Here is a 26,721-nt window from a genome sequence, read left to right on the forward strand (position 1 = left end):
ACAGTTCGTGAATCCAGAGATGTATAATCAATAGACGCGTGAACAACAAAGCACAAACATGTTTTTGCTTATTTTGCTTATTTACTGTGGTGCGTGACCATTTAAGTATGGTATAGGCATGCTTTTAGAAGACTAGAATGTATTTTAGAAAAACTAAATGTAGTGTTTTAAACAGCAGCCTTGTTTTTCTGGTTGGTAGTTTGTTCATCATTCCTGTTGCACGTTTTACTCAGCAGCTTCATCAGAGGCACCAGAACAAACCCGCTGCAACGGGGTGCATGATTAACGTTTCTACTCATAGTCGTGATTTAATGTGGTGCAAATAGTATTAAAATAGGTCAAATCTGGACGTATTTAAAATCTGCTCCTTGGATTGGATGGATGTCTTGTTTCTCTGCAATGATAATGGAAAGTAAAATGCTAAATCTGGCATGAATCACGGCCAATACTCCAATGAGTTTTGGCTTTTCACAGTAAAAGACGTCCCTGACTGTCTTGTATGGACGTAATCGGAGACTAACAGCATTGCACACACATCAAGTCCAGCGGACTTTGATACAGTAGTACTTTTTTCTAACTATACTAAAGCAGGGATCCTGACTCTGCACTGATTGGTGTGTGTGTCTGTGTGTGTATAAATACCTACAACTCTTGTGCTGTTGATGTAACGCATGTGCATCTATGCAAACTTTACCTCCATCACAATCAATCATTGACTTTTCTCATGTTTTGGATCGCTGCTTCACGTTTTAGTATTTTCCTGGATAAATGCAGTTTTTTTCTGTCATCACTCTTTTGGGTAACACGTTTTTTTTTTATTGTTGCTTAATAAAAGCTTAATGTTTGTTGAACTTTTGCAGTTTGCTTTAATTGTGAGAACATGTGTGCATCAATTGGCTGTGATGGATGACCGCATTCCAAACATGCATTGGAATCTATTTTTACTTTGGCCATGTCTGATGTATATCTTTTATAGTAAAACAATCTGTTGGCTTTTTCTATTGAAGTGATTTGCAATGAGATATTATTACTATTCCTCATCAGAATGAATGCATTGATCTTTAAATTGAGTCATGCTTAGCTTTGACGAATGCGCCCAGCTAACAGCTGATTATGTACACACTGAGGGTTTTATTTGGCTCCTGCCATTTATGTAATTGAGGTGAAAACTCTTCCACTGCTGCGCCATTAGCGCTCAGTTTTGTGCAATCAGATTTGTTGCGCAACGCAGTGAACATTCATCTCGCATACCTCCAATATGACTTCAAATCAGATTAGAACATTTAGAACATTCATTTTATTACCTTTAAATGATATAAATAACTGGTTTACAGCAAGGTAGCACTGTGTGCACAGACCGCTCTGTTGGCACAGCGAAAGCTGCGAGACGTATTTACACCGATAACGGTTTTAAACAAAAAAGGGACTATGCATTTAAAAAAAATAAAAACAGTTTGGTTCTCATGCCAATGAATTAGCACATTCTGAACACAAATGTCGACAACAGACAGTGATAAAAAATAAAACAAGCTCCAAATCTTAGACCGTCATACATTTTAATTGCTTCATCGATGAATCCTTGATTAGTGCCTTTATTCTACCGGACGAGACTTTTTCTCCCGAGAGGAAAAGCTGCTCCTCTGTGGAAGCAACATGATTGATGCTTTTCAAAATGAATCGTGTAACCAAAACTCCAGTTTGTTTTTAAGTAACAGAAGTCACAAAACTCTAAACTGTTCTCCTGTAGATTGTTCAATATTGTGCATGATTATAATGGTACAACAGTTTAGATAAAAAAAATCTAACAAAACCGTGTAACATTAGTACCAAAATGGCGGTGCAGCTGCATCAGACTTCCCTTGCAGCTTCTTGTAAGTGTCCAGATAAAATATCAGGGCTGGTCTTCGGTCTTCATGGAGGCGAGCGCAGAATGAATGCGAACATGGAGCCTGTTTTCAAAGTCGTAGCCGGCGTAGTCCTCCTGAAATAGATCAGAAAAATAGTCACCAAAATGCTTCATTTAGTTTGCAGTCGAACGCATCCATCAGACTAATATTCAGACTTTGCCGAGCCGAGCAGCGGGTTCGTCAGAATAAGTATGCTGGCTTTTACAAGACCTCAAAAAGTTTAAAAGTGGAAACAAGATTGGTTTTGAAAATGAAACAAAGCAACAGTTTTTGTTTTTTTACAGGGAAGTCAATAATAAAGCATTTGAGAGGAGGCCCGGTAACGGCTACAGATCATATTAAGTCAATGAAAACAAGGATAAAATACAAATCTTAAAATGTCAGGCAGAAAAATGTAATAAAGGAGCACACGGTACCTTCGCCTGGAGCATTAGAGTTTTCCCATTCCCAACAGACTGGAAAAGACAGAATAAAAATATTTAGACTTTGTGACTCCATCTCTCTCTCTCTCTCTCTCTATCAACACACAAAAACTTGCCTCTGGGTTATTCAGCAGCACACACCCCAGCTCATAGCAGGCGTACGGCTGCACGTAGGAGTTGCTCAGGCAGCCCACCTCGTCTCTAACAGCCAGCTGGAAATACTGCAAAAAAATAATAACACAACAGACGTCCATCAGCTGTACAGCTACCAGGCGACGGCGGTGCATTTTAAAGTTACTATGAGACACAGAAGGAAGTACCTGAACGGCATCTTTGGTATTTTGAAGACATTTGTTAATGGCACCGAGAAGCAGATTTTTTAGACCAACACACGAGGCATCATGAATCCCCTGCAAGACTAAAAACAAAACAAAGATTAAAAAAAATAGCCCCATTTAGACAACACAGCGTTCTGTAGATTGGCGAACTAAATCTACCTTGTATCATCGTCTGCAGCTTGGCGGCGGAGCTGTTGGCCAGAGCTTTCCACAGATACAGAATTTCAATCACAGACAGGATGCAGAGCTCTTTGCACAGACTGGCGCTCTTCAGCTTCTCCGCCTGACAAAACGAGCACACGCTTTCTGTAACCATGCCGATCCGTTCCCGCGACAGAACATCGCATCTGGATGCAGACTCACCCTCTTCATGGAAAATATCTCGATCTGGTTATTCTTGCGTTTAAAAAGTCTTTGTACGTCCTTGAAGACAGAAGTCGCCCCCTCCAGGTCACCTGCGGATCCTTGGCAAACTGTGCAACATGCAAATACGAATGAGGAATCAATGGCGACGCTCACAAAGCCGTGTTCGTTCGCAGTCACCTACCTCCATTTAAATAGGCGTAGTAGCACTGGGACCAGCGAGACTCGGTCTTCAGGCGCTCAAAAGCTCTGTAAGCTTCCGTGTAGTTCAGTTCGATCATGCTGCACCAACCTAAAACAAAAAAGAATAGTCAAATCACGGTGCAGACAGGAGCCGAGGAGGATGGGACCAAATATTAGCAGGAACTTGATACCTATTTCATATAAACACACGTGCTGAATCTCCCTCTGGTCCGAGGCCAGATCTAAGGCAACATGGAAGGACATCAAGGCACTGCTGATCTGGCACTGGACAGGGAATAATACGGAATAATGATCTCCGGGACAACAGGCCACGTACTCTAGTACTAGGTAGTAATATATAGTAGTACTAGGTATGTAATATATAGTTTACCTCAAGGCGTTGAACTCTGCCTTTAAAAAACATGAAGAGGGAGGAGTTTGGGTAGATGGCCTCTCTTTTTTTAAGAATGGATTTGGCTTCGAGGAGGCCCGCCTGCGTGTCCGTGCCATTCAGAGCGAAGAAGGGCTGCACTACCGTGTGATACCACAAGAGGGCCAAGCTGTGAGAGAAGCGTGGAGAAGAGTCAGAGGGGCTTTCCTCGACAGCAAAATGTATCTAAAAAAATAAACAGAAAGTTTAAATGGCCTTCAAGTACTTTTATTTTCTATATTTGCCTGAACTTACACGTGTTGCGTATTTAAGCAATTCCAAATGGACCGAGAGACGCCGTCATTTCCCAGTAATGAAAATCAAAGTAGCCTTCGGTCAGTATTTAGCATTTGCTGACAGAATGCGGAGTTTACCTCACATGGAGAACACATGGAGATTGCACTTATTACTCTGTAATATCGTCTAAAACTGAACGAGTCGGCTCGGGTTTGGCTACGACCAGAATGCAGATACGCAAAGTACTCCCACTCATACTCACGTTGCTAAGGGGGCCTTCATGTCCTTACTCTCACTGGCGTACGCGAGCGCCGACAGGCCTTGGAGGCGGTTGCCAGGAAAGCCCAGCAGGTTGACTATCTTCAGGAGGTGCGGCGGCACCATGGAGATGCAGAGGTGGAACAGGCCGTAGCCGAAGCTGACCGAACCCTTCAGCCGATCCAGAGCCTCCGGGCTGATGCCTCGCAGTCTCCGGGACGGGCTCGAGCGGCGCGAAGACGAGCGACTGTGGTGGGACAGAGGCGACGCCTCTGGCTGCTCCAACGCCCTCCTGCTGCCCTCCTGCATGTGTGATATGTCGCCGTAACACTTGTTGTACATCTTCCAGGCTTTACGAAGGATCCAGCCTCCTTTGATGTACGCTGCCGGGAGATGAAACAGGGATCAGCCAAGCGTAGTGTGTATCCTTTGTAGTATTTAAAAACTTCCCTTACATGACAGCTCCTGTTTGATGAAGGACAGCACTGCAAGGTAAACCTGGCAGTCCGCGATGATGATCTGCCGCTGCAGCCGGTCCAGCACGGCCACGCCCGTCCTCTGTGACTCCATCTGAGCGCACAAACGCCTCGCACTTACAGCCTGGCGCGGCTAGCAGACGCTTTGGGAGGCTAACGACACCGAAGGTCATGAAACGCTAGAAAGTTACTCACGTTCCTCTTGATCTTGTTTTTAATGGTTTCAATGACGCTGGCGTTTTCACTCTCACACAGCTTCTCTGTCGCTCTGAGATCCTCGAAGGCCATTTGCATTTTCTCTTCTTCAAACGTCATCATGGCGTTCTGCAAAAAAAGGGGTTAGCACGATGGATGAATCTGTTGCTCACACGCAAACCGCTCCACGATAAGGGGGGCTCCCTTTTAAAGGAATAACCCCTCCCTCCCTCTCTCCCTCCCTCCCGGCGCTGCAGCCAAAACGGTATGTAAATGATACAGAAGTGTGTTAAATTAACTTTTATTAAGCTTTAGTTTTTTGTACTATTTACACCTTTATGTGTTATCTGTTGTTTAGATACACGTAGTTACATATTAATACCACTGTAGGCATGTAAACGGGCTTCTATCACTTATTCGTAGGAACGGATTCATCTAGTTTCCATTATTTCTTATGGGAAATATAGTTTTGGTTTTCACAGTACTGCAGAACGTCTTTGCGCTGTTCATACTTTCCGCTGACAGTTGGCTCTAGAGGCTTTAGACAAAGGAACGCAATGTCGAATCCAGAGCGGCAAACTGCTCCCAGTGAAAGCAAACCCTGACTCGAGAGCTCATCGGCCGGTCAGACCCGTTTCTGAGACGTGCCTGGCTTTGCGTGAGATTTCGATTCATTTCCCTTTTGACTCACCAGAAAACTCACAAAACTGGCCCCGAAACTCATTAAAGGGCTGTGGTTCCTGAAAGAGAAGAGAGAGAGTGTGAACAAGTCACATGTCTAGAGGGCTCTTTTGTAGCTTTGTGTTAAGGGTGGTAAAAAAAAAGAAAAATGTGTTAAATCCAGTTTCATGCAGTATGACAGGAAGGTGAGGCACAAGAGAACAGTTACAGCATTCAGATTAGAATAAAGACGTTTCAGTGGTTACAGACATTTATTACATGCTGGGGGAGGGGAGGGGGAGGGGGGGGGGGGTGATTTAAAACACCAAATCCAAGTCACAAGTTCATTCTCCCTGTTTTTTTTTTTTTTTTGTCTTTCACTTCCCTTCGTTTGCTCTCTGCTGAGACAATCATCACAGGATAACACCCAGAGCTTTCGCAACCATTAGTGGAAGAGGTGACCTTTAGTTTTCACCGGGGGTTCGGGCCCCACGTGGGGGTTTGCCGGCTCCCTTCCCGTGGCATCAACACAAAGCCAGATGAAAGCCAACCTTTCCAAGAGATAATCAGCCCTTATAATGGAGTCACGGCGTGGCTGATGGGTGTGCATAAAGCCTTTGCCCACCAGCGAGAGGAATACGATGGGAATGTGTGGATTGGAGCAGGAGTTCCAAACTTGTTCAACTTGCGTCACTCCATGTTACTTTTTCCTCATTCCATTTGAATGAGATATATATTATTTTTATTTTTTAAATAAAGCCATAAAATCCCACATACATTCAAATAAATATTTTAAAGCAAAGCAGTCTTTATTTATTTCACCTTTCCTATCCTGCCAACAAAATATTGAATGATATTGATCATTCACCACAAACAAAGAGCAACATTAGGCTCGACTCAAACCATGTTGCGTTTGAGTCTCATTCAGCTTGGGGACTCGACCGTATGTACCACACGTACCTGTACGCCCTGAACAGCTCGTCGCTCTCCTTGAATCCGTTGTTGAGCAGCATATTGATTCCTTTCAGCGCCAGCTCTGCGTCGTTGACGCGGTCCGTGTTATCCTCCACGCATCCCGGCGTCGGTTCAATCGGGTCCGCCATTGATCTCGCCCGAATACCGGAGGCGAGGAGCCGTAGGAGGCGACAGTGAACGCGAGGCGTCTGTAATTAGTCAACCGATGTCGCAGTTTTTTTGAGCAAGCGTAATCATATTCACAGTCTGAGACGCGGGGAGCGAGAGGCGAGCAAACATGAGTGTTGATGCGGGAGCACGGGTCGATTCTCGCGTCTTCCTTATTCCGCCGACAGGAAATGTGATGCGTTCAAGCACTGTCAGAAATATTAACTTCTTCAAAGCTTCCATGAAGATGATGATTGGTAGTAAAAGTAGTAGTAGTAGTAGTACACCAAATTAAACAGGCCTTTGTCACATAATAGTCAAAACATGAAATGTAAATTAAAAAAATATTATGACACTGACATTGGAAATTAATTTGTCACAAATCATTCGTGATGCTTTTGGCTACATTAGGAGCTGTCCAGTGCTGATCCTGAAGGGGAACTTCAGCACTGGACAGCTCCACTGGACATATGGCGTCAAGTACCGGTATCATTCGTGATACTTTTTAATGAAGTGAAACATCTTCAAAATCCTTAGCTATAATAACATATTTATTCCAGCTGTTCTTTGAAACCTGTACTTCTCACACTTGTCGTGCTCCCTCTTCTTGGTATTAGTCATCAGATGTTTTGCCACATCAATTACGGCTGCATAAAGATTTGCCAACCAACATTATATCCGGTTGATTAACTGGCAGCTGTTTGTCAGTCTGGAATTTGAATCATTCTCCAGCAATGATAAGTCGCCGTGAATCAGCCATTATCTCAATCTGACATTGATACATGCCTTCATGTCATCCTCTTCAGCATCATTGGCTTTGTGCTTATTTTTTTCCCCTCAATGAGCATTGGATCTTTATCTGTGTAATATTTCAAATTAAAAAACTGTCAGCTATAATAAAATAAAATAAAATAAATTAAAAAACAAGATGCGTGATTATAGTATCAAAATGTCTTAAACATCCATGTGGGGAGGCACACAGAATAACAAATTAGTATTAAATGCAAGATATATTCCAAAAATATTAATTATATTATATTTGTTTAATTATCCAATCAAGTTAGTTTGCTGAGTTTTCCCATAATTAATCCCAAATATCTGGCAAAATGTCTTAATAGATAAAATAATGTGAGTTGTCACCATCATCACAAGACATATTTATGGTGCTGAGAAGTATTTACAAACAGCATGAATTGAACAGATTACAAAAGGGTTTACAACTCTGTGGTCACAAGATAGGAATGCATGTAAAAAAAAAAATGTCCAAGTATGAATATTTGTTCTCCTATTCCGCATATTTCTATAGATATACATAACATGGAAGTAAACACTTGCTTGGGGAATTTAAATCCGTTTATAAAATACTTTTTTGTCAGTGTTTTTTATTTCAACTTTTTGGTAGCGTGGGCTAAATGGTCCCAAATTTTCCAATGCTGCAAAAAATTCAGTAGGTGTTATATTCTGATATTGCTCAACTCATTTCTGACAGCGCCACGGAATATCCTCATGAACACGACAGGAATGCAAGTGATATGTAGTAGGAAAAAAAAAAAGATTTCATAGCCTGTTTGAAGGTTCTCTACAATTAAATCAGTCAAAAATCCAGATTTCTGCTTGCTGGCATCTAAAAATAAATATAAAATGGCTGGACGACCCCTGAAATGTAACTGGACTGAGCACCATAGGTGTAAACAAAATAATTCAAGAATACATTTTCAGTCCAACGAACAAAACAAACAAAAAAAATCAACAAATAATGTAGAGCGCCCTAAAAGCACCATCAAAAAAAAAAAGAAGCATCACTTGTTTTCTTAAAGTGCTGGGCTGCTCAGACTGCAGCCCTGGCCAATCAGAAACACGTTTAGTAGCATTTGATTGGTTGAGAGAAAATTATTGAACCGTTACATCACACTGCGGAAGCTTCTGAGTAAATATGAATTTTGTGAATTGGTGGCGCGACGCAAGATTTTACCTCAAAATAAATACAGAAATGTAAAAACCAAGCAGCAAATATCACGAGCTTGTAAGCCGCTGCTCATTTCTCTATTGTACACACACACACACACACACACACACACACTCGTCATTATATACACATTCTGTCACGCAAACACATTCTCTATCCCGGTAGCGGATTGCACATGGTTGACGGTGGGCGTGGTCCCAAGGAATTGCTCAATGTCGACGGAGCGAAACGTTGCTCAGCCCGGACACTCCCTGAGGTTGACCGGACCGAACACACCGGACAGCTTGTCGAACGAGATCGGTTCGCCGTTGATCCTCGTGTCCTGGATGCAGCCCACGAAGGATGACGTGACGGGAAGTCTCTGCTGCTGCGCTGCCGCATCTGCAGGGAGACGAACATGCACAAAAAAATACACAATAGTTATTGATATGACAGGCAACCAAAGTGGGCAAGATAAAGAACATTCCCCGAGTCAATGTCGCGGAAAAGACGTGACTTTCAGGATCAGCACTGGACAGCTACATATATTGCCGACTCCCTATGGAGCTGTCCAGTGCTGATCCTGAGCACCATATGTCGCCGGGGTCAACATGCCAGCACATGCTGGAAAAAACAAAAAAGTTCAAATAACTTTCAATAGTCACCGCCAGCAGATTATTCATTTCCTGACTGCAGCGTGTTGCTATTGTTATTGCCATGTTGCTGAATTTTTCCGTTTGATCAGTTCACTACTTAAGTTACAAACATTACATATTACAGTCCTGCTCCAGTGAGCAGGACTGTTGGTTCACACTTGGATGAACACGCTCAATGTCAGATTAACACGTTCACACTCACCAGGAATGCCGGCCACATACAGGGAGTTTTTGGTCAGCGTTGGAGTGGACAACGGCGGTCCAATCTTGTAGTTGTCTACTGTATCCACGTGCAGTTGCACGACATTTTTCCTCTTGATTACTGGAAGACAGTGATTTAATTCAAAAACCTGGTGTTCTGATTGGCTCTTTAAGAGATTTTTCTGAATTTGGTCTTTCATGAACCCGCTTTGTGTTGCATTGTACCTGAAATCTTATGAAACATTCCATCACATAAAGATGTTTTTGGCTTCACCGACACCATGAATTCCCCTTTGCCATTGTTTACTCGTGCCACCATCTGTAAACCACATCCAAATATATGTGCTTTTATTCTCATGTACACGGAAAAGCACCAATTCAGCATGTAGATTAAATACACAATCCTGTTCTGCTATTTTAAAGCTCTGACAACAACCAAATAGAGAGTAACGTCTAACTAATTCAGTATATGTTTATTCAAATCCACTGAATCTGATTTTTGTTTTGTTTTATATAAACTTAAAGTTTTGGCGAGAGCAGGAAACTAGAACGGATCGGGCCTCACCTCTCCTCTGAGCATGTAGACACTCAGATAGTGGCCCATCGAAGGCCCCTGCCGGCTCCTGCTGGAGTCGCTGACGTGCAGCAGGAGTCCAGTCGGGTTCCGTGGACGGACACTGAACAGCAGCTCAAAGCTGGAGCCGACAACAAAGGAGTCATCTGAAATACAGACAACAGGATACCATCTTGGCCGCCGTCGGAAAAGTAAAGAAAATGAAACAGCCGTGAAAATGATAAACCAAGAAAGATTTTCTTAAGGTCTCATCATTTCTTAGCAGGAACTGACGTCTAATTAATTTCCCAGGAAATGTCTTTTGAAAGGTTTATTTAATTTAGAACTAATTACAGGTTAATTAATTCTCTGATATTACAGAGAAGCTTGAGATGCTGCTCTGTGATTAATTAGTTCCAATTAAATATCTGATGTGTCATTTTAGAGGAGGCTTCACTCTGTTGCACAGAAGATGTAACAGAGAGCGGTTAAAGGACATTTAAAAAAAAAAAACATGACAATGATTGTTGGCTTTTCAAGTTTGCAGACAGAACAGATCAAAACAGTCATTAGAAATGCTTGAGCTTGTACTCACTGACAATGACATGCCCTCCGTCCCCTGAGAAATAAGCCCCTCTCTGGGTCTGCCCCTCAAAGCAGGGCCCGGCGCCGTGGTTTGAGGTCGGATTCAACATCGGCGCTCCATTCATTTTGAAATGGCGGATGCATCCAGACACGCTTTGCTTTGGAAGGCCCTTTGACTAAAAGTAGAAGAAATAAGAAATGACAGTATGTTCAAACTATAGAGTTGGAATTATTTGTGTTCAGCCTTTATTCCATTTGATTTTTTCTTCTTCTACCTTTAACTCCTTGTGGAAGGACTCTGGGGCACTGCCGAGGTACACAGGTGACATAAAGTGCTGCATAGATGTCAACTCAGCGTTTGTCAGCTGACCGTCCAGTGCTCTGATCCCATCCACAACCAATCGGAACTTCTTCTTTTCCAGACTGAACATAATCTGCACCAACAGTCATGTACATAAAGAAGGATAACGTGTTTTGCTCTGGCGGTAGCATTTAAATACAATTTTAATCAAATACAATTTAAATGTGAGTATGAGTCCACTGACCGAGTGCCACTTTCCGTCATTGTACTTCTCCCTGTTGAAGATCTCCTTCTGTTTGCCCACAGACATTCTGATCCTTCCTTTGGATATGTATAAAGCGAGGTGCGAGCGCCCTCCTCTGGTGGCAGCAAAGAACAGCAGGCCCTCAGCAGCTCTGGTTCTGATATCCAGAGAGAAGTGGGGCCTGCAGGGGATACAACTTCCTCTTTAGTAACGTTGGCTCTGCTATAACTGTGGGATTATTTTAGTGATTTAAGAACTCATTGTTTGCTTTAACACTATTCTGAGCATTCAGGTCTATTTTGAAATGCTGCAAAGTCTAGTGGCTCACCTGGGCTGCAGGACCTGCAGTGGAAGGCCGAAGGTCAGGCTGCTGGGGCCGCCCATGCGGTAAGCGTTCTGAACCAGGGCTGGTAACACGCACACTGATGATGCACTGTCATTTATGGCCTGCATCGCCTAAAACAACACAAACATGAACAAACACTCAACAGGAAGAACTATGCTGGCTCTCTGTTGTTCCGTCTTTGGAAGTGGATCTTCTAGTAGAGGAAGTGCAGAAGTAATGACATCTCAACGTGAACAAAAATACTGTGCGTGTACTAAAGGAAGGCTGAACAAATGGATGACACAAAAATCCAAGTTCGTCATCAAATGGGGTGAAATGTGGCTGCGATTTGAGCTTTAGGATCTCAGTCAATCTGCTTGTTTAATGGTTGTAGAATAATCAATCAATGGTTTGATGAGGAAACAGCAAAACTTTAACTTAAATGAACCTGTTTAAATTAACTGTTTTGGGCAAAACTCAAATAATTCAATTGTACTATAATGGAAGATGAATGGAAAAACATCAGCTGTCAGTCACAAGGCTGTTTACTTCTGATTTCACCATGGCCTCACATTACAGCACGGTGGTTATGATTTCATAGCTAGTGGGTTTAAGCAGCGGTTCCACCTGACGGCGCAGTGGCACAACATGAGACATAAGATGCTCGATTTCAGCTACAGTTCATGTTGGGTGTTTGAACTTTGCGTTGAGCTTTTTTTATGCACCGTGCAGGAAAGTGGCTGCGTGTTTTTACCCTCGGGCCATCAGCAGTAACAGGAGTGAACTTGTAAGGGAAGCACAGAGATTATAAAAACACAGCTCGTGGATATGAGGGCTGGCTTAAAGTGAAATCAATCACATGACACACCGATGTTACGTAATGCAGCACGACGCCACTAAGTTCACTGCGCCTTTCCTTGTGGCGTTTGCACAGTAGTCTCAGCAGGTTATAACACTTTTATGACCACATGCAGCAGCTGATCAATATTTAAGCCATCTATTTTGTGTTAAAGCAAATAGAATGGGATGAATAATTCTGGACTCCTTTAGTCAGATGTTTATGATGGGCATGCAAGATCTACAGTGATCTGAAGGAATGGTGTGATCATGCTTTTGAGGTGAAAGAACGGAAACGCGTGAAAAACCAACGCATCCCGTCAGGAAAGGCTTTAAAACATCTCAATGGCTTCCTAATTTATTATAATTCAGCTCCGTGCTACTCTACTTTGTTAAGGCAAGCAGCCCAGACGTGAAAATAACATCTCACAGGACTTTTGCTGGATCACAACAGGGAGTTTTAATGCAACACAATTTATCATGTTTCCCTCTGTGTTAATCAAAGGTGAATATAAAACAATGTACAAGGTCAGAAAGTCAGATACAGACCTTTGATGTTTATTGGTCATTAACCATGACTGTATTTTTTATTTAATAGTGAGCTCGACGTGTTATTCATCATTGCATGATGTCATGTGATGAGTGTTTCCACTAGGTGCAAAAGTGACGAGTTAGCAGACACATGCTTGGAAATGACGATGGGAAAGTGGTTCATTGAAAGAAAGAAAAGAGACGTGGTTGATTTCAAGCTTGTTATTCACAACATTTGGTTTGTACTTACTGGATTACAACAGACAGACACACAATGCATTTAGTAAATATTGTGATTACTGTGAATGATCATGCAAATGTTTTTTTTTTTATTAAAGTACACTGCAGTTGAACTTGCGCTTAAACAACACAACATTATGGTGCTTATATTAGATTCTTGTCAGCATCAGCGGATCTTAGGGCTCCTTTCGTCTTCATCTCTGGAAATAAGGCAGCAAAATAAAATGTGAACAGCATCAACACAAAATAAACTAATGTGTAATTACAGTGTAATTACTATTTCATGCTCAAAAACTGTTACGGCGCTGTTGTTTCACAAGATAAAAGTACGTATGACAATCATTAACTCACCGTTTTCATAATGTACATGCTAGTTTTGAACCTGACAAACAAAGGGTTCATCTGCTGAGAGTTTTTGCTCATTGAAAACTGAATTTTTTGAAGTGAGCCTGATTTGTGACATCATTTTATATATATATATATATATTTTGTAGTCAATTCTTGTATAAAAATAGAACTTTTATCGGCACAATTATATAGAACAGTTGGACTTTGGAAATGAAAAATTGTGTCTTCACCATTTGTGGAGGTTTAAATGATGGAGAAGGAGAAGATGTTATTCTAAGGATTTTAACAGGCTCACTGACTTTGTTACAGCGGGGTTATCCATCTTATTACATGTCTGTGGGTTACGTTATGCGTGATGTGCAGCGCCAACACTCACTTTCTTAGCGGCGCGGTCCAGCATCAGCTGAGCCAGACTGTCGGCGGAGCACACGTCGAGTAGGACGTCTCCAGTCGCGTGGAAGTTGCTGAGGTCCTCGGCCTTGTAGAGATTCTCAGGCCTACAAACATGGAGGAACATGAACACCGTAGCTTACATTGAAATCCTCCAGCTACGTGAGGCACACAGCAGAGCGCGAGGCCGATCGTACCGTCTCGTGTAGAGGTTGGAAATGCAGCCTTTGTACGTGTTTTGCCCCAGAAACAAGGAGCCACCTGTGTCAGGTATGGAAGAGCCGCCGCTCTGCTCCTGACCCTCGTCTTCATCGTCAATCATCAGCCCAATCCTGTTGGGAAAAATCCCAGAGGCATTTTCGTATTTATTTTTTTACACGCTAGCTTCAGTTTCAATTTATGAATACGATTGAGTACCTGAGGTCACGCCTAGTTGTCGAAACAATGTGAGCTATTTACGGACGTTAACATTATCATACCTTCCAGCTCTTCTTTTTACTGTCAAATAATGCCACTGGTCGTCATGATACTGTTTGTTTGATTTCCACATTTTGCCGTTGAAATTCAGGATCACATAGCCATTTTCCAAAAGGAGATTCAACCCGTTAGCCTGAAAAAAAAACCAACAAAAAAAAGAAAAAGATTTAGCATCTGACCGTCTGTCTTACCACAGATCCATTCCTACAAATAAACCGACCAGCTGTTTGTTCTGCAGGATGAGACCCTGACTCTCCGTGCTCTTGAATCCAAGGGAGACGGTGACGTCGTCAGCCAAGCTGAAGCCTGCGAGGTCAGCTGACAGGGAGCTCCCCGTGCTGAACTCAGCTTTACGGACAGCCTAGACAAGAACACAGACGCCGCACGTCAGTGAGATGGTCCTTCCCTGTAGCCTACGCGCGAGCTGGACGTTGGTAACGATGCAGAGGCGAATGTCTTACCATGGAATCGCTGGGACAACCTTTGCTGACGCCCACTTGCTCAGCAACTGGTTTGAAGCCTTTATTCAGCTTCAGATTCTTGAGGCATCCTTTGAACGGCTGTATGGTGATGTTATATCTGTGGGGGGGGGGGAGCCAAATCTCAAGTTGTCAGAGAGAAGGCTTGAAAGCGTTCGGCCGCCTAACTCACGACACAGACCGATTAAAGGGAAACGAGATCAGCACCTCTCTCGCAGGTCTTGCGGGGCACCCCCAACATAGTACTCCTTAAAGTCGTCATTCTTGAACGAAGCTTCGCCCGTGACCACGTCTTTACTGGCTATTCGGACGGTCATCTTCCCTTGGACTGCGATGATGAGGATGTCGGTCCAGTCATTTGTCTGAAGAAGGTTTGATGGAATTATTATTATAATTATTTTTAAATATAATCGGGTTGATTGATGACAGAAGAACTTGGAAAGAATTGAATTACCGGGAACTTTTTCTCGTTTTTCGTTACTGGCCCTGTGAGCAAATTACTGTGCAGGAAAATGAAGCCCTTCTCCGTCGTCACAGTGAAGTAATAATTCTATGTTGAAGAGGACATGTAAGACTTAAGTTCTTGAAAATTGCACATGTAATTATTCCAAAGATGCCTAAAAATGTCAGATTTATGACATGAACATAGGAACAATAAACTATACCTCAGATCCTATGTATAAGAGGAGGCCATTTTCTGAACGAGAATGGACAGACATGCTGATGAGGAGGACGGGATACTTTTTATCTATAATGACTTTGCTGTATCCACTGCCTTCATAGTAGTCAGAATCCACTGGCGGTACATATCTGGACAGAGAGGAGAAAAGTCAGATTAAGATTTTTTTGTTTTCTTCTATCCCCTACATTCGGCATCATAGGAAGTCTGGAGCCGAGCATCCGCTCAGATAGCGGTGGGGGGGGGGGGGGGGGGGGGGGAAGAGTCCGACAAACACCAGCAATGTCATTGTTGCAATGCACAATAATTTATCTTGTATAATAGTTTGAGCACTCTATGACCGACCTCTTGCACGGCGTCTTCAAATTGATCCTCTCTGCGTTTTGGAAGTTATAGAGACTGACGGCTTTGTCGTTTATGGAGGAGAACTCAATGCAGCCCTTGTACATGGGGTAGTTGAGAGGAGCTGGCGGCTGAGGAGAGAAGAAGCGGAGAGAGTTGTCAAAAAAACCCCAAAAAACCCATGCTCATTATTAATTAGATGATGTTTATTTCCTTGCTGCTTACGGTGAAATTGGCGGGGTAGCCTCCGACATAGACAACGATATCGCTGGGGCTCAGATCCAGGAGGTTCTTGTTCTCCTCTCCTTGCTTGCTGCTCACAATTGGCACGCTGGGAGTCTTTGAGGCAAAACCTTTCGTCAGGACAATCTTTGCATCTTGATAAATTCTAGATTGTAGACAGGGTGGGGGGGGGGAGGGGAGGGAAGATCCATATTTACCTCTACACTAAAAACAGGAAAATCAAAAGAGGATCAAGGTGCTGCTTTTACCTGTGTAGGTCCACTTTGTCAAACTTTGACGGCTCAGATGCAGACTTGGTGATGTAGCCCGCCTTCATTTCGTAGCTGTTCCCGTTGAGCTTGTACACGCCATACAGCACGTTGTCCCTCAGAACCAAACCTATGTAGTTCTTAGAGGGCTACAACAAGACACAATTTGTCAATACCTTATGTATATATATGTAAAATTCTCAACGTGAAGACATGTAGAAGAATATGGAGTAACTTACGTCTCTGTTTCCGAGGTACATCACAAACATGTCCTCTTTCTCTCTGGTCTGTCTGCGTCGGCGTCTTCCGTCTCCCCTGCCTTCAGGTCTCTGCAGAGACAGAGACGTGGACGTGTAGGCCTTCAGGTCATCCAGGTCCTTTGGCGGACGCATTTCCACGTGGCCGTCCCCCGCGAACTTCATCGGGATCACAATCTGGAGAAATAACGTTATAGGATGGAAATTTGAACCATCCCGGGAAAAATCTGGGATGAGATTTACAAAGCAGGATCGTCACCCTGTTGGCTGCGTCCCGGGCTTGTTCGATAAGCTCTTTGATTTTTTTGATGTTCTCAGTTATGTTGTTGATGGAGGAGAACTGCGAGGTCAGGTTCTCCACCTCTGAGATCCTGTCATTCAGCGATGGGATGGTTTTCCACAAATCCTTCACTGCAATCAGAATGTATGCAAAAAAAATAAATAATCATTTGTACTACAGAGACTTCAAATGAGCTGAACGTCTTGTTCACAATCTCACCTGTCTTGTTGACATCATCCAATATTTTGTTCAGGTTGGAGTCCGTAGGAGTGACGTTGACCTTCGCAATTTCCTTTTTGATGGCATTCAGCTTATCTATAGTGTTGCGCGCCGTGTCATTGGCCGAAGCCGCCTTATTCTTGGCGTCATCGATCATGTCACCAATGTCATCTGATTTGAAGAAGGTTGAAGAGGAAATAAGGACTCCATAGTCATAGATGAATATAATTCCAATGCTAATTTACTGGCTCTACCTCTGTTGATGGCATTTAACTGGTTCTGTGCATCAAGTAGATCTTTGTGGAGATCTTTCTTCTGCTGCTCAGCATCCATCAGACGCGTTTTTAGATCATCAAGGTCGTCTGCAGCATCTACCAATGGAAAAAAGAAAAAAAAAGACTGAGTGACTAATGTTTTAGATCATTTTAAAAACAAGAATTTATTTGCAGGCTGACTCGCCTTGCAGGTCTTGAGTCGCAGCATTTGCATTCTGCACAAGGTCTTCACCGGTCTCTTTCAGCCGTTTTGCTTTTTCTGTCAGCTTCTTCTTTTTAATATTCTATAGGAATAAAAGAAACAACACTTTGATTTACTTTAAGGGCTATTCTAAAATACAATGAAATATTTCGTTAACGTGACACGGTGCCACGCATGCACAGTAAGTTGCCAGGTGAAGGCATTAAGTACATTCAAAGTGTTGCCTGCTGCAGCTTTGGCCTCATTAGCTGCAGCCTCCGCAGCAATAACCGCATCTGTGATGTTCTTGTAGGCATCGATGGCATCTTTGGCGTTGCGCACTTCACTGCGTCCGCTCAAGTTCCTCACAGCGCTGCAATTCACAACAGCGTGAGAGGAAGATACGCGAGTACCGTAGAGTAAAACACAGCAGAACAGCACCAGTGTTTTCTTGAATTAGACACAGGTCATATCGAGCTTGTGAGTCTTCAAAAGACCTACTCTTCAAGGTAATTTCCTATCTTGACGAGGTTCTTGGCGTGTTCCTCTGCAGCCACCACCAAGGCCTCCTTGGCCGCCGCCTTGGAAACGTCGTTCACCTTCTTGGTCAAGTCGGTCTTGGCACCGTCCAGCTGTGCTGCCAAATGTTCGTATTCCTACAGAGGAGAGGTTCAGGTGAAGAGGGGTAAGTTATTCATGAGAGCAGGAAATTCCATTTACCGCACCTTAGGGTACGGCGAACAAAACAAAAAAAAACCTGCAGATCGTTATCTGTGTGGACATGTTAGGACACGAGTGCTCGCTGGCGTGGCGTCAGAGATGAGGCCATGTATTATAACTTTGTGTGTCAAAATGGTTTGGTTCACACTGAGAAGCAGCAGGAGTCGTGCACAGCGAATGATTTCAGGCGAGGAACACACGGACCACTGTTTGTCGAGCGGACCTTTTTGCTGTCGGATAACATTTTCGCCAAATCCTCTGCTTTCTGCAGCTCATCCTCCGACATGGATATTTGGTCCTCGACCGTCTTGCGCTCCTTTTTTAGCTCATCGATACGTTTCTGTAGGAGCAAAAGAGAGTTTGAATTACACCCATGTATGGTGTTTCCTATCCATAAAAAATAAAAAAAAAGTCACATGTTTCGCATAGCTGATGAACTACTTGTGTGTCGGTACCTGCAGATCTCCCAGTGCCTGGGCGCTGAGTCCGTTTTGGGCGTTGGCTTTTCTGAGGAAGTCGGTTGCCTCCTTCAGAGCCTTGTCCAGATCCTTTAGCTTGGCATGGTAGTCCTTCAGAAGGCCCTGAATCTTGTCTGCTGCCGCCTTATTGTCATCATACTGCTTAGTTACATTAGCCTTGATGTAGTCTAGCACTAAATAATAGAATAGATACAGTCAACGTCAGGTTTAATGAACTACTGTGGAGGAAAAGAGAAGTGTAGTCAGGTTTATGCCTGACTAAAACCGGCTATCTTACATTCCTTGGCCTCGTCTCTCTCTTTCTCTGCAGCCGTCTTCTGAGGAGTGAAATTCCTGCTCTCCATCTCCTTCACCATGCGCTGAGCATCTTCCAGTATTTTATCCAGGTTTTCATTTGGCACCATGTCGCCACTCGTGGCCGACCCTCTCAGTTGATCCAGAAGTGCTTCAAGCACACAGAAAACACACAAACACCAAGTCAAGCAAACACTTCAGATCCAACAGTCGGTGCTGTTTCTAGCATCAAGTCAGAGAAAGACACTAAAGCTCAGTTGTGAATGGAATGGTCCCTTTACCTTTGATTTTTTTAAGAACGTTGTTAATCTCAGAGTCCAGATCTTTTGCCCTTTTGTGGGTTTTTTCGACATCTTGCACAGCCTTGTTAGCATCAGCAGCCCTTCTTTTTGCCTAAATATATAAATGCATACCCACAAAGTACATTTACATTTACATGCATTACACACGTATACTTATTATGACATGTCCGTATTACATAACGCTGCACCCTACCTTGTCCTGAAGAGAGATGACATCGTCTGAGAAGCTGTTTGCATCCTCCTCCAGCTGATTGACTCTGGACTTTTGCGTGTCGATGGCAGAACCAAATTTGTTGACAAGAATCTGCACAAAGCAGAAACAGAAATTAAGGTGCACAAAGGCAACAAACCGTAGGTCTCAAAACAAGCACTTTGCCTTCACCTGGTGCTAAGATCATTACTTGTTTTGCATCTCACGAATGCATTAAATACTGTTTACGATCTATTCATCTCTATCTGTACCCTTTCATGGTTACAGCGACGTGTTACCTTGGTGTCTGACACGGCCTTTTCCAGCTTCTTCAGCCTGTCTTTAGAGGAGGCGCTGGCAGTGGCGTTGTCCAGTTGAGACTTTATCCTTTCCAGGTCATCGTCCAGAATCTCCAGATCGTGCAATAAAGTGTGGGAGCAATTATCACACTCTGGAATACAACAGAGAATCGGATCAGCAAAGGTCACACATGAGTGTTAAATGCATGTCACTGTGCCAGAACTCTTTTTTTTTTGTCAATTCACCTAGGCAGTGCTCATCGGTATTTGTGTCTCCAGGCTCCAGTGCGTTCTTGCAGACTGTAGAAACCAGTTTGTTAAATAATAATTTAGGCTTGTTGATGAGAATTTAAAAATGACTATGTCTGAGTTGAACTAATTAAATGCTGGGTTAATGCATTGCTGAACTCAGAATCTAACCTCCAGTCCTGGGATCACAGTTGTTACCGTTGCCATTGCAATTACAGGGCTGACAACTTCCTCCCGGTGCCAGTGGATCTCCAAAGTAACTAGGAGCACAGCTGTGGAAAAGAAATAAGAACGAGAACGTGGCAAATCAGCAATAAGCTCGCAGCATCCTGAACGTAGAGCACGAGTCCACACTGACCTCTCACACTTGTCTCCAGTGTAGCCAGCTCTGCATATACACTGGAAAGCATCAAAGACTTCTCTGCAGCCTATAGCAAAACTGCACATTGATGCAGAGATTATAATTTAATTCTCAACATACTTATTCTCATTTAATTACAGTTAGCTGGAGGGGGGGGGGGTTACACCCACCTGTTCCCGGGCAGGCTCAATGGGCACGGGCAAACTCTGCACGTCCTCAGAGCCGCGTTTCCATAGTATCCGTCTACACAGCGTTCACATCTGTCCCCGGCTGTGTTGAACTTACAATTCTGAAAATGCAGAAATACATGAATTAAACGTCTTGTAACGTTTTAGGGGCAAAGCACCGAACAGAGAACTATTCAAGCAGAGCATGTGTTCTGGACTCGCAAGTTGGCTTTGCTAGGGTTTGGATCCTTACATACTTTACACACAGGTCTGGTCCTGACTGTTTTGCAGAGCATTAATGCTATAGAGATTAATAAGATTTCCAAATGTGTTGAAAGGCTCATCGTACCATCAAGGAGAAAAATGAGCAAGAGGGAAACCATAACAGGAAACCATATTAAACGATGCTGTGATGTTAAAAATGTGAAACTATGCTGATTGGAGCAAATGCGTCTAGACTGTCTAAGCTGCAGTACACTCGCTTTTTTGTTTATTTATTGTGAGCAGGTATCCGAACTGCAGCTATGTGATTATTACAGTGTTAATAAAGGAGGGTTAAGCGAGTGTGTGTGTTTATTACCAGGCATCTCCCCGTCTTCTCTTCACACTCGTCGGCCAGACCGTTGCACTCGCAGGGAACACATCGGCCCAAGAAAGGCCCCTGACCGTCCCTGTGGTAACCAGGAGCGCATTTCTGGAAAATAAAATCATAAAGATATGATTACGTAACCTAAAATCGCTGCTTAAAAATACAAATCATTACCCCTCTATCAGTAGATTTCATTTCATAAGCAATATCTAATTAGAACAGTGATGTGTATATCACTAGATGGATAGATGACAGATTTATATTTGAGAAAAAACCTTTTTGATGGATTAAATAACAAGATGTTGTTATTTTTTTCTCTTTCTTAGTTTTAACTCTTTAGAAAACACATTACAATTCATTACAATGATGTCAAAAGAAATCATGCTTTTTGGTTATTCCTGTAAATGCAAATATTATCAGCATAAATATGAATTAGCCCCTCATAAATCACATATTATATCCTATATTAGATCATTTTTCTACTTTTAATAATCACTGATTTTCCCTGCAGTTTAGCTGAACTTTTAAGCATTTTAGAGAACATTGGCTACACTCCCAAAGAGCACTTCTGCTCTGTGATCGTTTGCAGAGCACTCAGCAATGAACTGGACCTTGACTTAATGTCACTCGTTCAGCACTGAGGAGCAAAAGGGCACCCTTTGCTTACAGAGATAAAGTGTCCAAGTCACAACAGTCCACGCCTGAGACGTGGACAACCCACAGCTACGTTGAAACGATATCCCTTCAGCGAGATGAGAGATTTTTTTTTACCTGAATCTGAGCACTGGCATCACTGTCATTCACAGAAGGGTATCGAATGGCCTGTCCGCTGTCATGTACCGAGGGACGGCGTAGCGCCGGGCTACCTTCGTCGTTCACTGAGGGATACATGATCTCCTGAGTTCCCTGATTGTGAACTGAAGGGTACTGTATCCTCTGAGTCCATCCTTCGTGATGCTTCGAGCGACGAGATCTCTCTCCTCTCTTGTAGGGCCTGTGGCCGGCGTGGCAAAGCGCAACCAACGTCCAGCAAATCAAGATCTGCTGCAAGACCCCCGTGCACCGCGGCGTATCCATACGTGTGTATGGCATTCCTAACATTTAGTCTGTGTGAAATAATGCTTCCCTCGTCCCTGCCTCAGCCTCTTAAGTGCACACACTCACAGTTACTCACATGCACACAAAGAGGACCCGCCCTATGTCCTACCTGAGTCAGTCTTGCAGATCAGCGTGACTGTATGCAGGCGCACAAGCACACACATGTAAGGGTTACTTTAGATGCTTGCACTCTCACCTCTTCTCTCTTTCTAGTGTATGCAAACACGCAGCCTTAGATGTAACTAGACAGGCGCACACATAGGAAAGTAAATTGTGTTAGTATTCTGTAATGATTTGTATATTTGAGTGTGTGTGTGTGGGTGCCTTAAAACGGCGTTTGCACAACTTGTGCAACCGAACGGAAAGTCGGACCCCACCAGACAACAAACTCACCCCTGACTCACGCGTCCAGACACAACTTTGTGACACAACAGACACGCATGCAGCCTGCAGGAGTGCCAGGTGAACGTGAACACGCAGGTTTATGAATAACGGCATGTGGGCTAACTACCACACCTCGCCCGTCAAGGCACGGCACCTTATCACGTAGCCTCTGGGCACACATAATGAAACACTCCCAGTCAGACGATGGCTCACGTATAATAAAAAAGAGAGGTAAAGGGCAACCATGGCAACGGCACTCTCTGGAGAACATTTAAATGTTTGACTCTTTTCGCTGTTTTCCTATAAAAGATTGTGTTTTCAGGCAATCAAATCAGATTTTAGCAGGACATTCTGAGGATGAAGGGAGCTGAAGTGAAGGTTTTAGTGCAGCTAAATCACATTCTTCTCCATCACTCGGCCTCTGTGAGTTGCAGCCATGCCGGTGATTATAGCTGTAAAATCACAAATAGTATGTCTGCGTGATTGTGCATCATAACCCAGCCTGGGGTGAGACGATTTGTCTGCACAGCTCTCCTTCGATGAGGAATTTTTCCTTTAAGAAAAGGGTGCGGCGCTTGGTTCAGGCGTGTCGGGACACCCCTAAAAATATGAGGATGTCCAGCGCCTTAAAGATGCCTCTACTCAACACCTTGCCCCCACCCTGCTTGTTGGCTGCTCCGTTTGAGCGAACAAATGTGGTGCTCTTTATTTTCCCACCCTGTCACCATATTTACTACAAGTTCATCTCCACATTGTGTGCAGACGTTAGCTTTTATCTCCAAACAAGACAGGATTCATCGGAATGGTAACCTTCTAATGATGCTACACTTGAACTTCATTCTTAAAGTATCTAAAATTAATCTGAGAAGTGCCGAGGGGTTTCTAATTCCTCACCTCACAGGAGTCTCCAGCGTACTGAGGCGGGCAGGAGCAAACTTCCACAGTGTTTCCTGGGCTGCCACTCCCGGTGTCAGTTACTTCCTCCAGGCCCACCTCCCCTAAGCTGAGTCGCTGGCTCTGAGAGAAATACAGGGCTCGGATCCTCAAACCAACCAGACCAGCGAGGACCATCATCAGTTCCTGTCTGGAGACGGGCCGGTTGGAGATGGCGTGGCGCCAGTTTCCCTGAAAATTACGCAACATTCCTTTTGAGATTGATGCTGATTGATCCATAAGTGAGAATATTCTCCAAAAATCACGTTTCACCAGAATTCATGAGATGCAATGAGAACGGTTTGATTATAGGGTTATAGGGTTAATCAAAAAGCCTTTGGTGAGTCTGACTGTTAATCTAGCATCACTATCGGAATAGAAATTCCCCTTTAAGCCAAAAATAACAACTTTAAACTTCAGTCTAAATGGGTAGTGCCTGGTGTAGCCTTAGACTAAAATTGATGTGCTGGTGTGTATTTTACCTCCAAGAGCTGCACTCTGCCCTGATACAGCCTGTCTGGAAGAGGGGTGTGAGGAGCCTCGTGGATCAAAGTCATATCCTGACCCTAAGGAAGAATGTTGAGCTGGATAAATTGTGTGTTTTTAAAAGAGGAGAGGTCTAAAGTTAAAAAATTGTTTTTAATTAAATCTAGTAACACTACGCACAGACAGCACAACATCAGGTCTTCTATCCATGCGATTCATGCCCTGACTGGGAATCCCAAAGGATTTGGATTGGTAGGTGAGGAAACCCCCATAAGATGAAATCTAAGATAGAAGATGGAGAAATAAAAAAATATATCAGCTCATCTGAAAGGACTGAAAAAAAACTGGGAAGCAGAGCATGAGGCAAAAGAGTGAAGTGCATGTATGAAACGTCTGTCTGATTTCACAACAGATTATATTCTAATTTTCTTTGCACATTGAAATATGTCAAACATTGTTACATTCATAGTCTATAATTGCTAAAGACTTAAAATAAGAGATAAGAAGTTCATTAAATTCCTTGACATCAAGAGCGTTCAGTGGGGTAGTAGTGTAGGTCAACACTGAGAGGAAGTAGTGAGTATCTTAACTTCATTAACAACCAAGACATTAATGAGTTTTACTTTAATATTAACTCTAAACGATAACTTTTGGCCTCTCAGCATGCTGTGAATGAACCATTTCATGGCAGAGTTTTTTTCCAATTATCATGATTTCCTCTACTTTTTCCAACTTACCCGGTTTCCCAGATAGGATGAGGGTGCCACCCAGTGTAAAGCCTGGACTGTGGAGGGAAGCTCCTGGACGTCTGCCAGCACGGTGTTAGCGGCGGCGTTCAACACAGAGGACACCTCCTCCTGGTCGGGGGTTTCCAAACGCCAAGCCTGCATTTCCACAAACTAATAACAGGAAGGGTTTGTGGGTTCAAGCGGAAAATACATCTTAAAATGTTCTGTGATCTCAGTTCAGAGGTAATAACTTAAAATTTTCAAAGATTTGACTCCAGAGGCAGCCAGAAAAAAAAATACGGTTCACCACAAAACTACTAGCAGTCGTGACATTTGGAAGATATGACATTTCCACAGACATGCAGGAACAGAAAAGGTTGAAGGCACCTTCCCCCTGCGTCTGCTGGAGCTCTGACACTGGTCGTTTGCGCCGAAGCAGAAGCAGGCGGTGCAGCCGCGAGGGTTGACGGGGTCAAAATAGAAGGAGCCTTCCTGACAAGCGTCACACTTGGCGCCGGCGATGTTTCTCTGCAAACATGACAGGAATAACGGAGAGATTCAATCCGACAACAGAGCAAGCAATCAATCAGAAATGGGTTTTCACATGATTAAATTAGAGTCACCTTGCAGAGACACCTCCCCGTGTCTGGATGGCACACATCAGGCGCGACGCCGCCGTGGTTGCAGTCACAAGGAATGCAATCAGGGAAGCGATAATAACCCGCAGCACAGCGATCACACTGTCGGCCTCCAATCCTAGGCTTACAGCTACACATAAATGCACAGAAGAGTTCAAATTAATGTAAAATAATCACAGACATAAGCTAGTTATCATTATGTTTCATAGTTAATAACAATAACACGGTAAAAAGTATACTAACTGGCATTTTTTAACCTGTTTTCTTCACCAATTGAATTTTCCTGCACCATTTCCTTTGTCTTTAAAAGAGTAGGTTATGTTTGAAATTGTATTTTTCAGCTTGAGGCTCATTGCATTCATTCAGGTTGAACGTCAGATCCAAGGAAAAGCTTTAAATCAATCCAAATTGCTTGCACGACACACATGTCCCTCGGAAACAATGAACCCTCTGCTTGCTTAGCCTTATAGGTAGGAGGTTTCCACTTACATGCACTGTCCGGTGACGTGGTCACAGTCAGGCCCTGCATTGGTTTTGATGCCGTTTGGAGAGCATTCACAGCCCTCGCAGCCCAACAAAGGGTGATAGCTGAAGGTTTGAGCCTGGCATGCGTCACAGGCCGGTTTGACCGTCTGAGGGGGGCAAATGCAGCTTCCTGTTACCTCGTCACACAGCCGGCGGCCACATTCACATGCTGCAGAGTGAAAAGAGATGGGATTGCATTACGACAAATGCATTTGAAATTCATACCTTTGTCAAGGCCCAACAATCCCTTTTAATCAGGATGTCACTGTATAATTTTTGATGAAGCATTGTAGGCTTTTAATATAATCCAGATGTTAATCCACGTCACTATTAAAGTCTGGTAGATGTAATCTGAGGCCAAACTCTACAAATGCAAAAAAACAATTATTATAAAAATGTATTTGGCGATTTTTGAGTTAAGAAATGGACTCCAACAGAAACGTCCTCCTCGGTGGAGGACTTTAGAAGCCGACTTTGCGTCATAACAGGAAGCTGTTACTATTGACTCACGTCTGCAGTAGGGGAATCCAAAGTATCCCGTGGCACACCTTGTGCACTGACGGCCAATGACGTGCTGCCTGCAGGCACACTGCCCTCCCACAGGATCACAAGTGGTCCCTGTCGAGCCAGACTTGTCACAGCCGCAAGCCACAGCTCCATCATTATAGGCCGCTACGAGAGAGCGGGAAGAGTCTCTGCAAAACTGCGAAGATGTTCTTGGGCTGGAGAAGAAAGCCAAAAAAGAGTTTCAAATACAGATGCGGTTCATATTTCACTATCACAGCTAGAGGGAACCATTTCCCTGAAAAGTGATGTGCTGGTGAATTTATCAAACAAGCACCAACATTAAAG

General features: G+C 43.4%; 2 protein-coding genes across 2 annotated transcripts in view; both read right to left on the reverse strand.

Annotated features, from left to right (window-relative positions):
* Positions 1–1,285: 1,285 nt before the first annotated feature.
* Positions 1,286–6,572, reverse strand: LOC137915756 (tetratricopeptide repeat protein 39C-like). Its single transcript, XM_068758876.1, has 14 exons — positions 6,430–6,572; positions 5,501–5,549; positions 4,810–4,938; positions 4,594–4,708; positions 4,143–4,521; positions 3,605–3,773; positions 3,405–3,498; positions 3,215–3,322; positions 3,031–3,140; positions 2,827–2,950; positions 2,650–2,747; positions 2,446–2,550; positions 2,324–2,362; positions 1,286–1,981 (listed from the first exon to the last, which is right to left on the reverse strand). Exons 1-14 carry the CDS (start codon positions 6,570–6,572, stop codon positions 1,892–1,894), a joined length of 1,752 nt encoding a protein of 583 aa, XP_068614977.1. The 3' UTR covers positions 1,286–1,891.
* A 2,220-nt stretch (positions 6,573–8,792) lies between these two features.
* LOC137915753 (laminin subunit alpha-3-like) overlaps positions 8,793–26,721 on the reverse strand; it is a 52,831-nt gene continuing 34,902 nt past the window's right edge. The window contains exons 33-77 of the mRNA XM_068758871.1: positions 26,380–26,591; positions 25,834–26,038; positions 25,330–25,474; positions 25,094–25,234; positions 24,716–24,877; positions 24,159–24,260; positions 23,975–24,058; positions 23,454–23,684; positions 21,069–21,182; positions 20,492–20,610; positions 20,319–20,399; positions 20,132–20,232; positions 19,958–20,011; positions 19,712–19,863; positions 19,416–19,526; positions 19,202–19,313; positions 18,904–19,071; positions 18,603–18,799; positions 18,371–18,487; positions 17,929–18,083; positions 17,659–17,800; positions 17,431–17,530; positions 17,226–17,342; positions 16,972–17,142; positions 16,732–16,883; positions 16,455–16,649; positions 16,216–16,364; positions 15,950–16,112; positions 15,728–15,855; positions 15,369–15,513; positions 15,158–15,253; positions 14,911–15,065; positions 14,686–14,803; positions 14,445–14,585; positions 14,227–14,357; positions 13,945–14,079; positions 13,734–13,854; positions 11,405–11,532; positions 11,077–11,257; positions 10,807–10,965; positions 10,542–10,707; positions 9,959–10,113; positions 9,619–9,712; positions 9,395–9,514; positions 8,793–8,938 (exon numbers count right to left, since the gene is read on the reverse strand). Of these exons, the coding sequence (XP_068614972.1) occupies positions 8,793–8,938; positions 9,395–9,514; positions 9,619–9,712; positions 9,959–10,113; positions 10,542–10,707; positions 10,807–10,965; positions 11,077–11,257; positions 11,405–11,532; positions 13,734–13,854; positions 13,945–14,079; positions 14,227–14,357; positions 14,445–14,585; positions 14,686–14,803; positions 14,911–15,065; positions 15,158–15,253; positions 15,369–15,513; positions 15,728–15,855; positions 15,950–16,112; positions 16,216–16,364; positions 16,455–16,649; positions 16,732–16,883; positions 16,972–17,142; positions 17,226–17,342; positions 17,431–17,530; positions 17,659–17,800; positions 17,929–18,083; positions 18,371–18,487; positions 18,603–18,799; positions 18,904–19,071; positions 19,202–19,313; positions 19,416–19,526; positions 19,712–19,863; positions 19,958–20,011; positions 20,132–20,232; positions 20,319–20,399; positions 20,492–20,610; positions 21,069–21,182; positions 23,454–23,684; positions 23,975–24,058; positions 24,159–24,260; positions 24,716–24,877; positions 25,094–25,234; positions 25,330–25,474; positions 25,834–26,038; positions 26,380–26,591 (6,271 nt within the window). The remainder of the gene's footprint in view (positions 8,939–9,394; positions 9,515–9,618; positions 9,713–9,958; positions 10,114–10,541; positions 10,708–10,806; positions 10,966–11,076; positions 11,258–11,404; positions 11,533–13,733; positions 13,855–13,944; positions 14,080–14,226; positions 14,358–14,444; positions 14,586–14,685; positions 14,804–14,910; positions 15,066–15,157; positions 15,254–15,368; positions 15,514–15,727; positions 15,856–15,949; positions 16,113–16,215; positions 16,365–16,454; positions 16,650–16,731; positions 16,884–16,971; positions 17,143–17,225; positions 17,343–17,430; positions 17,531–17,658; positions 17,801–17,928; positions 18,084–18,370; positions 18,488–18,602; positions 18,800–18,903; positions 19,072–19,201; positions 19,314–19,415; positions 19,527–19,711; positions 19,864–19,957; positions 20,012–20,131; positions 20,233–20,318; positions 20,400–20,491; positions 20,611–21,068; positions 21,183–23,453; positions 23,685–23,974; positions 24,059–24,158; positions 24,261–24,715; positions 24,878–25,093; positions 25,235–25,329; positions 25,475–25,833; positions 26,039–26,379; positions 26,592–26,721) is intronic.

The sequence above is a fragment of the Brachionichthys hirsutus genome, unplaced genomic scaffold (assembly GCF_040956055.1).
Source record: "Brachionichthys hirsutus isolate HB-005 unplaced genomic scaffold, CSIRO-AGI_Bhir_v1 contig_276, whole genome shotgun sequence".
NCBI lineage: Eukaryota > Metazoa > Chordata > Actinopteri > Lophiiformes > Brachionichthyidae > Brachionichthys > Brachionichthys hirsutus.

Bases quoted from the DNA above. Each gene is read 5' to 3' on its own strand.
- LOC137915756 (XM_068758876.1), bottom strand. From the start codon at position 6,572: ATGGCGGACCCGATTGAACCGACGCCGGGATGCGTGGAGGATAACACG. The intron at 4,939-5,500 runs GTGAGTCAAAAG...CTTTTTTTGCAG, and splicing joins CCAGTTTTGTGAGTTTTCTG to AACGCCATGATGACGTTTGA. The intron at 2,363-2,445 runs GCAAGTTTTTGT...TGTCTTTTCCAG, and splicing joins TGCTGCTGAATAACCCAGAG to TCTGTTGGGAATGGGAAAAC.